The sequence below is a fragment of the Chenopodium album genome, chromosome 18 (assembly GCF_948465745.1).
Source record: "Chenopodium album chromosome 18, dcCheAlbu1.1, whole genome shotgun sequence".
NCBI lineage: Eukaryota > Viridiplantae > Streptophyta > Magnoliopsida > Caryophyllales > Amaranthaceae > Chenopodium > Chenopodium album.
This window is the reverse complement of record NC_137851.1, coordinates 6,043,261-6,059,156: the sequence shown is the minus strand read 5'-3', so window position 1 is coordinate 6,059,156 and position 15,896 is coordinate 6,043,261. Positions and strand designations below refer to the sequence as shown.

The following is a 15,896-nucleotide window of genomic DNA, read 5'->3' as shown; positions in this document are numbered from 1 at the left end:
ATGAGTACATACATCTAATTAAAGAGAATTCAGGCTAAAAACAATGAATGAAGCCTAAGTACTCAACATAACCCGATTTATGTATAAACAAATAATGTGAAAAACAGAAGTGATTTACTACTATTCAGGCTTTAAAATCTTGAAGATAAATTCTCCTGCAATGCAAGGTGGAACCTTTGTACACCAGAGATACATACATTCGTATAAATCAGGTTACATTCATACTAATATACTTACTACTAGATATTTTACTAAAATTACTCATAATTTACTAGCTAAGCCGTGAATTTATAATGAGGTACGGTTATTTGGTAGCAACCAAACACCTTTGATTTTGGTTTTTGCTGTCTAATATTATGATTTACAAATAATTAGTAGAAGCTAGAAAACACACACTTTCAGCATTTTAATCATAGAGCATCGATCGATCGAGGGGGATCAACGAATGAATAAAACTTGTTATTAACCAACATGACTAAACATCCATGCCGGAATATTAGTGTTTGTTCTGGCTGGAATTTCAGGTTCCAGGTTCGCTTGCTCCTCTAATTCTCTCATCTCCTGATAAGCACCTCTGTATGATACATGACAAAAAAGGAAAAAAAAAAAAAGCATAATTATAACTGAACTATTTGTCTTGAAACCACCCAATTCAAAACATAAATAAATTACTAAACAATGGACATTATCATATGACCTAACAAAATGGCCTTTTCAAGTACTTAATCAAGTAGGAAGTGCATTGTTAACACACACACACACACACACACACACACACACACACACAAAAAAAAAAAAAAAAAAAACTTATTTATATTCATAGATTAATGCTCTTAACTTTTCAATATATGTAGCAAACTTAAGAGTCCAAAAATATGATAGATCTAAAATGGTTGTTACATCATTTAAGTGTTAAGGTAAGGTGAAAATGCATAACCTAAAACTCCTTATAAGTAACTCTATGATATGGTTGTTGCATCATTTGAATGTTAATTAAGATCTTTCGCATATGCTAAGAGAAGAGTTGCTTACCCAATGGTGAGAGCAGGAAATGAAAATGGATTTGATGTTGGTAACATGAAGAGTTGGTTTGGGTTTTGATCGTCTTTTTGTGGTTCCTCAACCTTTTTGTCATTCTCCTTCATCTATTTCATATTGCAATGTATACATATCAAATAAATAAGAGTACAATATGATTATCACATGCTACTAGAAAATTAAAAGAAGAAAGTTAATGTCTAAGAAAAAAATTACCAGTTTGGATAATTGGTTATTTTGCTCCTGCATAGCCTTTTCCTGCCAAAAGTTTAAACTAAGCTAGTCAGTTTACTGATAGAATTTGATTCTCTCAAACAAAGATAAAAAACACAAATTGAAGGGTGTCGCGTACTTTTTTGTGGAGCTGAGAAATGGATTCATGCATCAGTTGATTCTGCAATTGAAGACAAGAAAGTATAATTAGATATAAAGTAGCAAGTTATACATGTTTTCCAAGATGAAAGGTGCAATAGTTGAGTTGAAAATAACTGTTAATAAAATGTTCGGATTTAGTTGTCATACTACTAGTTTGATTGAATTTCACTATCACTAAAGGTAATGTGTATATATGTAACTATATACCTTCTTGCTTCTGATTCTCTTAAGAGCTATGTCAAGTTGTTGCTCCAAATGTTGGAGTTCCCTCAAGCTCAATGCATCAGTATCTTCTCCTACATAATGCCTGAAAAGTGCGCCAATAATAAATTACTGAATACCATTGTATTTAGTCCTTAATATTAATAAATGTTCAATTCTGTGTAATTCCGTAGCTATCTAATTCTTTGTAATTGTACTGTGTTAAGCTGTTGTAATAAAGTAAAAAAATGTTAACAAAGACAATCTCTTTTAAACTAAGGGAGTAATGGATAACACTAAACTAACTCCGAGAGACTAATTTGTAATAAGTCTTTTTCATGTCAAATTTCTAATTAGTGAAAACAGATAGACGTACTATTTTAGCTCTAATGCTCTATAAGCAAGTCTAGATAGACATATAGTTAGGGTTCTTCATTCTAGCTAGGCCTTTATATGACTTTTTTTTAACAAAAAATAAAAATAAAAAATATGTTATAAGATGAAGCAAGTATAATGGTCTAATATCTCTCAAAGCACCAACAACCAGTGGTAAAATGGTGTTAGAAGTCTGTAAATCAGAAAGACGCTTAATGTAGCTTATTAATACAACTAATCAGTTCCAGAGTCGATATAGAGCAGATAGATTGATAACATCATATTCAATAGCTAATACATTAGTATACTTATATATGTAGTTATATTACTTGTATGTAGAGGAAGAGATGTCATGATTTATGCCAAATGATGCAGATTACAGGTTAAGGGAAAATTAAATTATATGATAGCAACTTGTATATTAATCAACAAATTATATATACACCAGTGTTAAGCTATCATTTTCTACTCACATAAAATTGCTAATGCAGGATAAAAACGAGGGAGATTTGTATTCATTACCTCATGTTCCTTTGTAAGACTTCGAGTCTAGCAACGAGCTTTGGATATTCCATAGCCCAGCTTCCCTAATTAAGAGTCAAAGAACACCCAGAAATAATAAATAAAAAAAGGTCAGATATTTCATTCAGCTATGTAAGGGAAGATGCTTAATGCTTTAACACCTATACACTAACAGCATAGTATATGTAGTAACTTTGTTTAAGGATGACCTAAGATAATAACATCATCCATTCAATTACTACCTCTGTTAATGGTTATCTACAACTTTGGAATATTTTATATCTCACAAATAATACCTCAAAGTTGCAAATAACCATTAACGGAGGTAGTATATAAAGTTTTGGAATTAAACATGAATTATATATTCATTATAGCTTATTAATACCAGCATTTGTACTATGTGAAGGCAGTTTATGTCAACTTAGCTTAGGTTGCCTGCTTAAGCATCCAAGGGAGTAAAAGTTTTGAGATGTTTATTTTATTTCTTATGTTTTACACTACTAAGGTGTAGGTCATCTTACTCAAATATTGGCCCATATAAGACTTTAGACAGGTGATCAGATTCGTAGTCACCCCTGTTACCCCTCCTCTCTTTACGCGTGGTGAGAATACTGAGAATCGATCCTAGGACAAAGATCCTAGTGCTAACCTAACACAACCTCTCAATCAATTCACTTAGAATTCATGTTTTGCCCATTTTATTGGAGCTATGAAATTGATAGATTTTTTTTTAGAAAGGGGGTATGTTTTACACTTTTACATGTACACTATGAATACATATATTACCTACACATAATGAATTAATCAAAATAATTCTGTACATTATATAGTACAAAAGGCTTACATATCAACTAATTGTATGAGTAATGAATATCAAATGTTGAAAGGTCATGCATAGAAGGTAAAAATAACCCTTCAATATATTGTAAAGTCGCATAATTAGGAATGATTAAGGTATAAAACATGTAATTAAGAGTCAGTTAACAAGAACATCGTCGTACTAATCCAGTATAATATACCTCTTGTTGGGACTCTGAATCAGTAGCAACAAGCTGTCTCTCTGCATAACAGTACCTCTCATACCTTTCCAGGATTCTTTCCATGCTGCTGCCAAAAACAGTAAGGTCTTTGTTTAATTATAATTATTACACTACAATTATATCAAGGAATAAATATGAAATGCTTAATATAACATGAAATATATGTACTACTATATTGGTATAAAGAAAAAACGCATTTTCTATATTGTTGGATTATGCTATAATTTCCATGATTAAAAAGCTTTTATAATCATTAGTGAATGTAACACTAACTAAACTCCGGATATATGTCTGTTTATAGTACATAGTGGCCCCTTAATGCTAATATTATTTTTGTTTAACACTGATTAGTGATTACTTAAGCACACTAACAAAGTTCATCATCATTGGGACCCAAAGAAACCCTATAATTAGAAATTGATCAATCAAACCTACCTCCGCTTTTTCGAATGATCTTTAATTTCATGCGTGTAACTTTGAAAGGATAAAGAGAAAAATAAATCTATTTCATTATAGTTGCAATAAGCCAATAACGTACTAAACATAGATGGTCTTCAATTTATCTGCCAAGAGTTTGACCAATGAAGCTAGTTGACATTCATAGAGATAAATAACTTACTGTATATAATTGATTTGTAGTAAGACCATCATAGTTATGAAACAATAAGTTTGCGTATAATTTAACAAAAGAATATTATATGTGTTCCTTGATGTATAATGTACGAAAATTAACAACTTACTACGAATAGAGTTGTATAAAATACAATAACTGAAGTAAAGTGGAGTGTGGACGTTTAGCTGTGTGCAGTAGTCTTAATTATTCATACAATTGCATAAATATAGAGGATTAGTGTTTGATTATATATACAAGCTAAGCAACGAAAGATAGTCTGCTAAACTTGTTTTGAAATACTCGATTTTGGACAAAATGGAAGGAGAGACAATTTAGACTTTAAACTCAGTCTTATTTCACATTTTCACTTGTTTCATACCAAAAAAAAAAAAATAAGTTTCAAATTCAGTCTAAACTTTTAGTTCAGTAGAAATAATAAATTTAGAAAAGTTAGATTTTGGGAAATTAAGTTCAGGTGGGTAAAAATTAATTTAGAATAACGGCGTAGGACTTGTCAATTTGAATTGGGTAGACAAAAAACAGTGTAAGGGTATGCAAATATCGCACGGGTTTCACAATAATTTATCTTTGGATTTTTGTAAGTTTTGTTTTCATATTTTTTTAGTTCAAAATGTTCATAAGTTCACTTTATTTGACCTTAACTATGCTAACAACACCTATAAAGACTCCAACAACCTAATATCAACATAAATTACAAAAATAATAGCTAGGTATCTATTTTAAATTAATTACCTAAATAATAGCTATTACCTATTTAAAATTAATTAGTATTTTGTTTCAAAAAGAAATATAGCATTTGAGTGGGAAATCTTTTCATAAAATAGCGCTACGTGTACAACTTTGAAAAAAAGATGACATCAACGGTTGCTACTTTAGTATTAATTATAGATGTATTACGGAGTACTATAGTAATTTAAGTTGAACAACAAATTCGATTTTTTTTTTTTTTTTTTTTTTTTTTTTTTTGCTTTAAAAGGTATTTGAAAAATCGATTAGCTGAGTTGCCGGAATTTTTTATTCAGTCTAGTTTAGGAAATGATGTTACGAATTTGAAATTTTTTTCTCTACCAACAATAATGCTAAGAATTCCTCACTCTATCAATTCAAAAAAAAAAAGAATTCCTCACTCTATTTTCACTTGTTCATATTTATTAATACGAAGTTAGTCAAGATCCAACATACACATAAGATATGGGAAAATAAGTCAAATAAAATAGGATAAGATTTAAGATGTTCAAATGAGTTAAAAAAATACTACCCAAGTAGGATCACAAGTAGCTAGAGAGTTAAAAGTTTTTTCCTTAAAAACAAAAGACAAAAATAAATAAAGTATTGGTTCAACTCCAAAACAAATAAGTCTCCCTTAATTCAATTTATGATTGGAGCTTGAGACTGACCATCACCATCAAATTAAGTAATTAAATAAGCTAAGAAAAGGACTAAACAAAACTCAAAATTTTGTTTTAATTAAGAGCCACACAAATATAAAGGGCTAAAAATTAGATTTAAGCAACAAAATTTTAACCTAGTTCTACAAGTTGTGTACATGAATATAAAAGCCATATTTTTCATAAATAATAATATTAAACAATTAATTTGACTGGCTCTTCGATCAAAATATTTTATATATGTAAAAATTCAGTCCCCAAGGTAGAATTACTCCTAGCTGTATTATCTCACTTATAACAATGGCGATCAGCAGCCCTTTTTATATAACACATGATGATATACATAGAGTGACCCTAACCCTAAGTTTCATCAAAATATAACATCAATTATATGAAATAATAAAATTATTTAATAAATAAATAAAAGGGAAAAAGTACTAGGTTTTAAAAGGGGTGGCAAAGGTGGGAAGAGCCCCATAAAACCCACACAAAGCTCAAGATCACAAGGCTTAGCCAAAGTTTTGGACACTATTTAGATTAAGTTTGGTCCGTTATCCAAGATTAAACTTAAGAAGCATTACTAAACAATACAGTTCGATACATAATATCTGATCACTTAACTAAACTTATTGAACTTTATAGTATAACTCGTTACGTTATTAAAAAGTAATGGTGCACTAATACTTGTCGGTTTAAAATACCAATACGAGATTTTTTGTTTTTTATATTTAAATTTGAGCAACCTTGACGGTGATTAGTTAAAATTTTACAATCCCTACTTGACAAGCTCAAAACCTTGAAGATTTATTTTAAAGTCAATAGCTTTTGCTTAACCAATCAAAGATTTGTTATGTCCGTAAAATCTAGACAACTGGATAAAACCGATAGATAATGATCATATCCACTGGATCAAGTAGTACTAGTATTGGAAATTTTATAATTATTTTATTTCACCCAAAAAATAACAATTTTAGTAAAGCTATCAATATTAATGTTGTTATTTTTACAGTACTTTAGTACCAAAATAATAATAATAATAATAATAATAATAATAATAATAATAATAATAATAATAATAATAATAATAATAATAATAATAATAATAATAAACTTTCAAAATAATTAGGAATAAAGAGTAGTCAAATCCAACGCATAGCTCTTGCTTAAAATATAAGCTAACATTTGATAGTTTGTTAACATCAGATAACCAAACATCATTAGAACTTAATTTTGAATCAAACTAAGAAAATAAGATCATTAGTGATTTATTATAAGATTTTGAAAATGTTCTGACCAAAATGAGGAAAAAAAAAAGAGAATGTTAAGGTTCATGTACACAAAAGAGGAAGGAAGAAAATAGACATAACAAACTTCAAATTGTACATAAAATTGACATCATTCATGTCACATAGAGTTTGTTGATGATATTATATACGGAGTAAATAAATTTAATCAGTTTTTGGGTCCCCGCCCGCCTAACTTGACTAAAAAGAGTAAAAATATGTACATTTTGATATCTTTAAACTCTGTTGCTAATCAATAAACAGAATTCATATTGGGTAACCGATAATACCATATCGAAAATCTTATATATACCGCATTTGTACACACATACACCACATTGATTTTCAAATAATTATTTACACATCATATCATTGTTTAGAATTTAAATATAAAAAAAATAAAAAATCGACGCATGAAATTATAAGAAAATGAAGAAACAAACCTGGAGTCAGTACTAGCATACTCAAAGAGTTTGCCTTTAGTAGAAAAAACAATCAAAGCAACTTCAGCATCACAAAGAACAGAGATCTCGTGAGCTTTCTTCAACAACCCAGATCGCCTCTTTGAGAATGTTACTTGTCTACTAATCTTATTTTCGATCCGCTTTAACTCAACTTTACCCCTCCCCATTTTCCCTGATTCGAGATTTATTACTTCCTTCAATTCTCCGACTTAATTATATGTAACGACGACCACAAATTAAACTTGGTTATACATTTTTTGATGTATAAAAATTTATATTCGTCCAAAAATATATGAAGACTAGTAAAACCCTTTTCTTTTTTTTTCTTTTTTTTTTTTTTTTTTTGAAAAATAAAATAGTAGTAAGAAGATTTAAGTTTTCAATAGAGGAGAGAGAAAATGAAGAAAAAGATGAGCCAATGAGAGAACATGGTTGGTTTCTATTTATGAATGGAAGGAATGAAGTTGAAGTGAGTTTTTATTTATAGGGGAGAATGAAAATGAAGGGAAGTGTTAGCAAAACTTACTACTAGAGAAGGGTATGCTTGTTAAAGATGGTTTCTCAAGAAGAGGGAATTTATGGTAAAAGGGTAATTTTGGGAAAAACTAGGTTGTTTATGTTGTCGCTTTTGTATTGGTTGTTAACAAAATTATGGAGCATATATACAAGATTTACAAGAAGTACTACTCTCTCTTTTAGTTTTTTTAGATTTTATTTTGCCAAAATTGTCTATGCAATTATGATTGTCTTCTATGGAGTATGTACTCACTATCTTTGTTATGTTCGATTTGTTGTGAATTTATCTGAGCTTATATGGAATGCTATTTGAGCAATCGATTTTGAATGTGAGGTTTATAAACGTATTCGAAATACTTGTATTATTAATCGGAATGAAAGGACTTGTGTAGCTCGTATTTAACATTATTAACTCTAATCTTAAAACGGGGTAGATTTTTTTTAATAGCTTGTGTTTTTAAGATGAAAAGACCATAGTCTATTACTTGGTGCTTAAGGTCAAAATGATAATCAAAAGTCAAACTATTTACTCATTTTTTTTTATAACTTTATATCTAAGAGTAGTACATTACATAAGTTTTTATGATGTTTTGTCTGTTTGTGGTTAGTGTCAAGGCAGTTATCACATAAATGCATAAATGAGTCAATGTAAGAAAACGTTAAAGTGATGGTCGTGGTGAACTGGCAAATAAAAGAGAGAATGGTTAATTAATCAAATTATGTGACAAAATTATGTATGAACTTTGGCAAAATTTACTGTTAATAATCTAGCCGTCTAATTTGACATTAAATTATTTTAATCCCTAATCTTCTTATAAAAATTTTAACAAAACTCTTATAAATAGTGCATAATTTTTATATTCCTAAAAATTTCAAAAATCATAAATTTATCTCTTGAATCCCCTAAGGGCCTATTCTGATTTACTGAACTGAACTGATTGGAACTGAACTGAACTAAATATTTTATGAGAGAAGGAAATTAGGAACTGAATTGATTGGAGTTGAATTGAACAGAAAATATGCTGAAGAGAACAAGCCCTAAATTGATTAATTGTTTGTAAATAAAGTCGTATTTATTTCAATATTTAAAGCCATCATTAATTTTTACTCCATTTCATTTTGTTTTTTCTTATTTGGAATTTAAATACTATTTAATACAAAGTATTCTAAATTAATTTTATTATATATGGAGTACAAAAATTACTAAGTATATAATTGCGTGATGTTGCTTTTTTTTTAAAACAAAAAAAACAAAAATGTGTGATGTCTTACTGTATTTAATTTATTCAATTTTGTCTCAACAAGTACTTAAAATGCAATTTTGTCTCAACTTAAACATTTAGATTTCTAAAACTCAATATTTTTATCGTTCCCTCAGTAAATCAAAGTAGTTATATTAAAGTTTCAAACTTTGCACAAGCACACAACATACATTCATAAAGGAGGACTCAGGTATAATTTTCTTAAAAAGTTCGTCATAATGCATTGCGCTCGTTGAAATCCCTAGTATATCTAAACATTTAATGTTGAAAGAATTGGCTTGGGTAACTTGAGAAAGAACAAAAAAAAAAAAAAAAAAAAAAAAAAAAAAAAAAAAAAAGCCCTTGAGTTCTAATATATAGTCAATATAATTAAATGGCTAGTTATTTGATTAAAATTTAGTACTGCATTTATTCTCAAAACTAGTGTTCACACTTCTCCTTGTAATAATTATAACTCTTTAATGGTACTACGTACGAGTAGTACTTTGCAATAATTTACTTCTCCTAGGAGAAATGTATTTACGTATTTGTATCTTGTGAAAACACACAATTGAGTATTAAGGTAGGTTGTTGTAATTATTGTAAGCATTATCATGAACTCATTGGATAGTATGTAACAACTTAGTTGAGGAGCTATTACTCTTGTGCTTAATAACTACTCCATTTAATGAGTGATCCCAAATTTTCTATGATTTCCTCCCCTTTAAATTAAGGGTTAATCACTTTCAATTTCTTTTTATGTAGAAGCGGGGCTACAAATGTTAACACTGAAAATGGTTCGGTGCATTTTTATTATATTGGGCCCTAATCACTTCTTTAAGGAAAAATATTTTACTTAATTATAAATTTTATGATAAAACGAAAGATTAGATTATTAATTAACAAGTTTTCTCTTTTACTTTGTATAAGTAAATTTTAAAAAATGGGGCCCTCTTATACTAGTTTCACTTAGAGACTTTGTGCAATCGACCACCCAACACATGCTCAGAACCACCCTTATTTTTATGCAGTAATAAATTACTTTCTCTTCTTTTAGGTATAATGTACAGAGTAATAGTTTGGCTTTTATAAACTATATAATTTTATACATAACAGTCTCACTTTAACCAGAAATTTATACAATTAAATAAATTTTACAAAGTAATAGTAAGGTTTATATAGTTAATTTTATATAAGTAAAAATCAAGTCCATAAGCTATTTTATTGGAACATTTTTAATCAAAATTTCCCTTCATAATATAAATTCACTTAACAAGAATACAAGATTATACTGGTTTAACATAAACCTATTCGATTCTCGATGATAAAAAGTCAATAATACTTCCTATGTATTACAAGTATTGCACCACATTGATTTTCATGCTTGTCATCGCACAAGTTTAATCGTTTATATGTTCAACTTAAAAAAAAAAATCATAAAAAAAAAGAAGTTATTTTAAAGTACAAATAGAAAAGAATTCTTTTTTTAAAAAAACAATCCCACATATATACAAACCACAACGGATAGTTTTTATGAAGGAATATATTCAAAATTTTATTTATTTGCTAACGTCGAATATCTATTTTAAATGTCGTATGACTTTTAGTTAATGAAATATTGTTGCTATTAAAAAAAATATATATAAACCACAATGGATAGTCAAATGAGAACATGTAAATATTGTGAAAGTCAACATAGTATAATATTTTTAAAACGGAGAAAGTATCATGAAAACACAATAAATCAAAATCACAATTAGGCCTATTCACTTCACCTTAAAAAAATATTTAGTAAAATTAATTTTAGGGTCTGTTCACTTCAGCTTAATTTCAGTTCAGTTTAGCTCTAATCAGTTCAGTTCAGTAAAAACAAGGTCAGTTCTGTAAAAATAATTTCAGTTCAATAACTATATATATATATATATATATATTTCCTCTGTTTTTATTTTTATAGTTGCAACAATTCTTTTTTCACGCTTGTCTATGCATGATTTCAATCATTAATATCTTTAACTACGAATATGTAAAAATTATAAACATTTTATATTAAAATAGTACTCCCTCCGTTTTAATTACTTGCTCCATTTCTATTTTTTGCACTATTTATTTGTCATACTTTGACAGATGTTTGTGATTTATATATAAGAAAAAAATAGTCTTGTGGGTAATTATTGAAACTGTCTCAATGCATAGATTATTAATTTTCAATTGTTAGAATTTATACTTATTAACATTAAAGATATCATTGATCAAAGATTAGTATCGGTACACGTGCCTAAGAGATATGGATCAAGTATTTAAAAACGGAGAGAGTATAAATTAAAACGAATCTAACAAGATACCACATGGTTATATTTTTGCTTAGGTATAAATCATTTAATCTAGTCAAAGTGAATTACATAAATAGTGTAAAAGTTAAAATGTTGCAACTATTAAAAAAAAAATAATAAAATAAAAAATTAATAAAAATAATTTCAATCAAGTAAATATAATCATATCAAAGAATATACTAATACTGTAAAAGTTAACATGGTATAATATATGGAATGCGGATTGGTTAATCTTAAAACGAGAGAAGAGAGTGGCTTAGTTGGGATGTGTTGTCGACAAGTGAATGGGAGTGTACAAAAATGTGGTTAATATTGACAGCTAATTAAGAAGGTCGTGAAAAATCACTGTTCATTCTTCAATCTTTTCCATCAGATAATAGTACCTCTTCTTCCTTTCTGACCGTTTTCGTTTCGCTTCCTAATTGGACGCTGCTCTTTTTCTATTTCTTTTTCCTTTTTGTTTTGGCTGTTACATATTTACATGCTACTGTAATATTGCATATCACGTACATAACAGTCATCATCATCTTTTTTACCTGTTTTTTATGACAGCCAGATTTATAACATCATTTTTTTTTTTTTTTTTTTAAACTACGAGTATTTAACATAAACTTAAAGCTTTTTTGGCTGCACGCCTGCACTTGTAATCTTGTTTGACATTTGTAATACGGAGTAGAAATTTTTAGATCCCTTAAGGTCTGTTCACATTTACTGAACTGTACTGATTGGAGTTAAACTGAACTGAATAGAGCTGAAATGAATATTTATGAGAGAAGGAAATTAGAAGCTGCATTAAACTGAACTGATTGGAGTTGATCTGGACTGAAATTAAGGTGAAGTGAACTTGCCCCTATTATTTGGTTAACATAAACAAAGTTTACAAAATTGAAGAATTGCAAGTTCTTAGGAATTTTGAGTTTCTACATAACATCATAATTTACATGAAATGTAAATTCTCTCATGTAAAAAAAAAAACATGTATGGCAAATTGCAATGAAATTTGCAAGCTTTATCGATCTTGCCTTGAATGTATTAGGTATGTTGTTACCTCCACAATCCACATATTGAATACTTAATATGGAGTAATAAATTTTATATACATTGTAATACATTTTAACAAAAGTATTAGTTTAATGATCAAATAATGTATGCATGATAAATTGTCCAAAAAAGTGAAAAATACAATATTTAATTTCATTTAAAAGTAAAAACAATTCATTAATAAATTGTCATACAACGTGTACAAAAGCAATATGAATTAAACAAATACATGAATCAATTTGATTGATAATGGATTATTTCACCAAAACTGCAATCATCGAATATATCTTGTACTGTTGGATTTTTTTTTTACTCTTATACACATATCACTTAATGACTTATATTTTAGATTAAAGGAAGGATGATACATCAATGTTTAAACTTTTTATCCTTACACATCTTTCCAACATAAATTCTAATTAATAGTGGAACACACATGGGAAAAGAAGATTGCTACAAACTCTTCTTTTTAAAGGCCTTCAACTTAGACAGCAAAATTTACATTAGATTTTCTTGCCCTAATGTTTGGGTTGAGATGTGCTTTTCGAACCTTTTTTTTTTTTTTTTTTTTTTTTTTTTTTAATTTTTATAAGAGGGGATAATTGTACGTAGTAACTAGTACCAGGAAGAATGGTACTGTAATACGAATAATAGTCAACCTGTCCATTTCAATTGGAGCTTATCCAATGAGACTACTCAAGTACAATTAAGCACCTAAGTATGAAAATTACAACCTAGATAGCCATCAAATGATGATATTTTCACTATTAATTACGATAAGCAAATTGTATTACTAGTAGATGATGACACAAGACATTAAAATCTTTCAATCTAAGTCTTAAATTTTTGTCGCTCACCTCATAAACATTAGAATTCTCTATTAGGATTATTTCAAATCTTTTATTTGAAATTACTTAGAATTTGTGTATGTTCGAGTCTAAAACCATCATAGGCACGTCTAAACACCGTGCATGCTCATTTCAAGCTAAGTACACAACCTTATACAAGTGCTCCTTAGATGACTACATATCCAAAGCTCGCGCTTTAGTCTGCTCATGCTCCGACAACCCAGCCTTATGCCACCACTCGTACTTCATGACAACCATCCACATAAATCGATCAACACATACTAAATTTGGGTTTTGAAGTCTGGACTCAGGAGTGTATTTGAGACACCACCTTGTCTGATCCATTTAGGCCTAGTATCTGTAGACCTTTGGTCTTATAGTATCTTGAACGTTACTAAAAATGTTCTACTTACCATTTACGTACATACTTTTAATCATTAACTCTTAAAAATTAAAATTACCCCCACCTTCAATCGAAATCAAGCTAAATTGAATTTGCATTGTTATTAATTATTCAGATAATACATTGTCAATTTGTCATATTTATTTATTCGTATCACAATACCTTCCCCTCACTTTTTAATTTTTTTTTGCTTATTTTAACTTGTTACTTTTTTATTATCCCTTGTTTATCAAATACCTTCATTTACTGTGCACCAAAAAAAAAAAAAAAAAAAAAAAAACCTTTATTTACTTTTGTTTAGGTCAAAATTTTGACCTATAATATTCCCTTATCTTCAGTTGGAAATTTTCTTCATTTGACTTAATTACCTTTTCTAAGCACTGATTTCGCCATCCTAGTAGCTATTAGCAATCTCTTTCGATCTGTCAAATTGCTACAATTTATTACTAAATTTGTTGCCGTTGGCGCGCACTTTGGCAGCTTGGCAATGTGTCCTTCCTGGCCACAATCACTCGTTCTCAATAAATTTTTCATTAAACACCCGAGTGCTCGTATTGCACACCCATATCTATTCGCTATCACATTTTCTTAATTTTAGTCTTTTAAAATTAGATAAAATGTTTATTGTAAGCACCAAATTTTATTTTATTTTATCTAAACTTATCTGAGATTCACTAAACTAATTAATTTAAATTGAACTTGAGATCGAGTATCCCTTGCTCTTCCTGAATTTATCATATTTGATCATATATATCTTTATCTCAACTTATTATTATTATTTTTTTTAATCTAGAATAATATTAAGCGAAATAAGGTAAATTGAACTCATCATTTGAAAAATTGAACTGTTGAAGTAACCAGATTATTTATATAAATAAATACTTCTACTAAACAACATCAATTTATTCCTGATTGAAATCTAGAAACGTGTCTATGTGTAAGATAAAATCGAAAATTTATGAGGTAATCTCAAAGATAAATAGCAAAATAATATCATCAAATCATCTTTGTTGTCTTAGTCTTCTTCTCCTTTATTTTGCTATGACCACTCGTTATCCTTCTATTATAACTTTAATTTGTTCAGTTTGCCTCATACATAGTGGTCACTCAGTTGGAATTATTTGTAAAGTCTTAGTCTAAGGTAAAATGCCTTCATATTCCATTCTACTCTAAAAAAAAACATCATTCTATCTCGGAATTTCATATTTCAAACTTATAATTCAATTAACTAATGACAGTTGGAAGGAAAAAAAGAAAGCTATAATAATTCACTATACATTGAGAATCAATGAATCTTATTTTGTTTTCTATGCTATTACATTTTAATCGAAGAAACTACTTTAAAAAGTTGCGCGAACACAATAAATATCAGGTAACAAAAAGATCATTCAGGTTAGACTCGATGTAGGTTATATTCGATTATTCGTTTAGATCACTTATTTCTATTACCAAAATAGAATGGAGTATTAGGAGCCGGCCAGTTTAAGTCTAAGGTTTGCTTTGGAATAACGCATTCTTCTAAAAAAGATTAACTACAAACTAAAACCATTCATAAAAATTCTCTTAGTTAAAGTCTTGGATCATATTTCATGGCTAAATTCAAGGATATCAAAGCATATGTTCTTTGGTGGTCCAAGTTTTTATTATATATACTAGCTTATATTAAAATGTAACACATCTAATTGTACTAAACTTTGGGTACAAAAAGCTAATATATGGTTGAATTGAATTCAAAGGTAATTGTGGTCCCCATATTTTTTAGCTTAAGCCAATATGGTAATTTATAAATTAACAGATAAACATGAAATGAAATAAAATAAAACTATGTTTTAAGATTAATTTGCAGGGTATTAGGGGACCATACCACAAAGCCTGCATCAAATGGACTAATTAATTTTCATAAAATACAAGATTTATTCTCTTAAATATCTCTTTAATCACACTATCTTTGGATTCTTGGACATTTTAAGTATGGGGGACCATTGAAGCAACAAAGGAAATTTCGGATCATAAAAAGAAAGAATTAAGAGGACCAACAAAATTAATTATTTTAATTATTTGAAGGGCTTAATTTTTATAATCTTGGTAAATGGGGTGCAAACAATCTTAAAACACGCTGCGCAACGACCAAAATCATCTAATTCCATTTATCCGATCCAATTACAGTACAATTTTTATTTATTTATTTATTTATTAT

General features: G+C 28.5%; 1 protein-coding gene across 2 annotated transcripts; it reads right to left on the bottom strand.

The window, feature by feature from the left end:
- Positions 1-130: 130 nt before the first annotated feature.
- On the bottom strand, positions 131-7,824 carry LOC145592862 (agamous-like MADS-box protein FUL-L). Of its 2 annotated transcripts, none has more exons than XM_081649366.1 (8): positions 7,300-7,824; positions 3,531-3,618; positions 2,512-2,576; positions 1,621-1,720; positions 1,391-1,432; positions 1,255-1,296; positions 1,033-1,145; positions 131-574 (listed from the first exon to the last, which is right to left on the bottom strand). In XM_081649366.1, exons 1-8 carry the CDS (start codon positions 7,485-7,487, stop codon positions 463-465), a joined length of 750 nt encoding a protein of 249 aa, XP_081505492.1. In that variant the 5' UTR covers positions 7,488-7,824; the 3' UTR covers positions 131-462. The 2 variants fall into 2 exon arrangements, with proteins under 2 accessions (XP_081505492.1, XP_081505493.1); XM_081649367.1 differs by having other exon boundaries at positions 3,531-3,615.
- Between the last annotated feature and the right edge of the window lie 8,072 nt (positions 7,825-15,896).

Excerpts from the sequence above, each read along its gene's own strand:
- LOC145592862 (XM_081649366.1), bottom strand. The coding sequence starts at position 7,487 with ATGGGGAGGGGTAAAGTTGAGTTAAAGCGGATCGAAAATAAGATTAGT. Across the intron at positions 3,619-7,299 it reads TATGCTAGTACTGACTCCAG|CAGCATGGAAAGAATCCTGG; the intron begins GTTTGTTTCTTC and ends TGTTTTTGGCAG. Across the intron at positions 1,433-1,620 it reads AGAGAATCAGAAGCAAGAAG|AATCAACTGATGCATGAATC; the intron begins GTATATAGTTAC and ends CTTCAATTGCAG.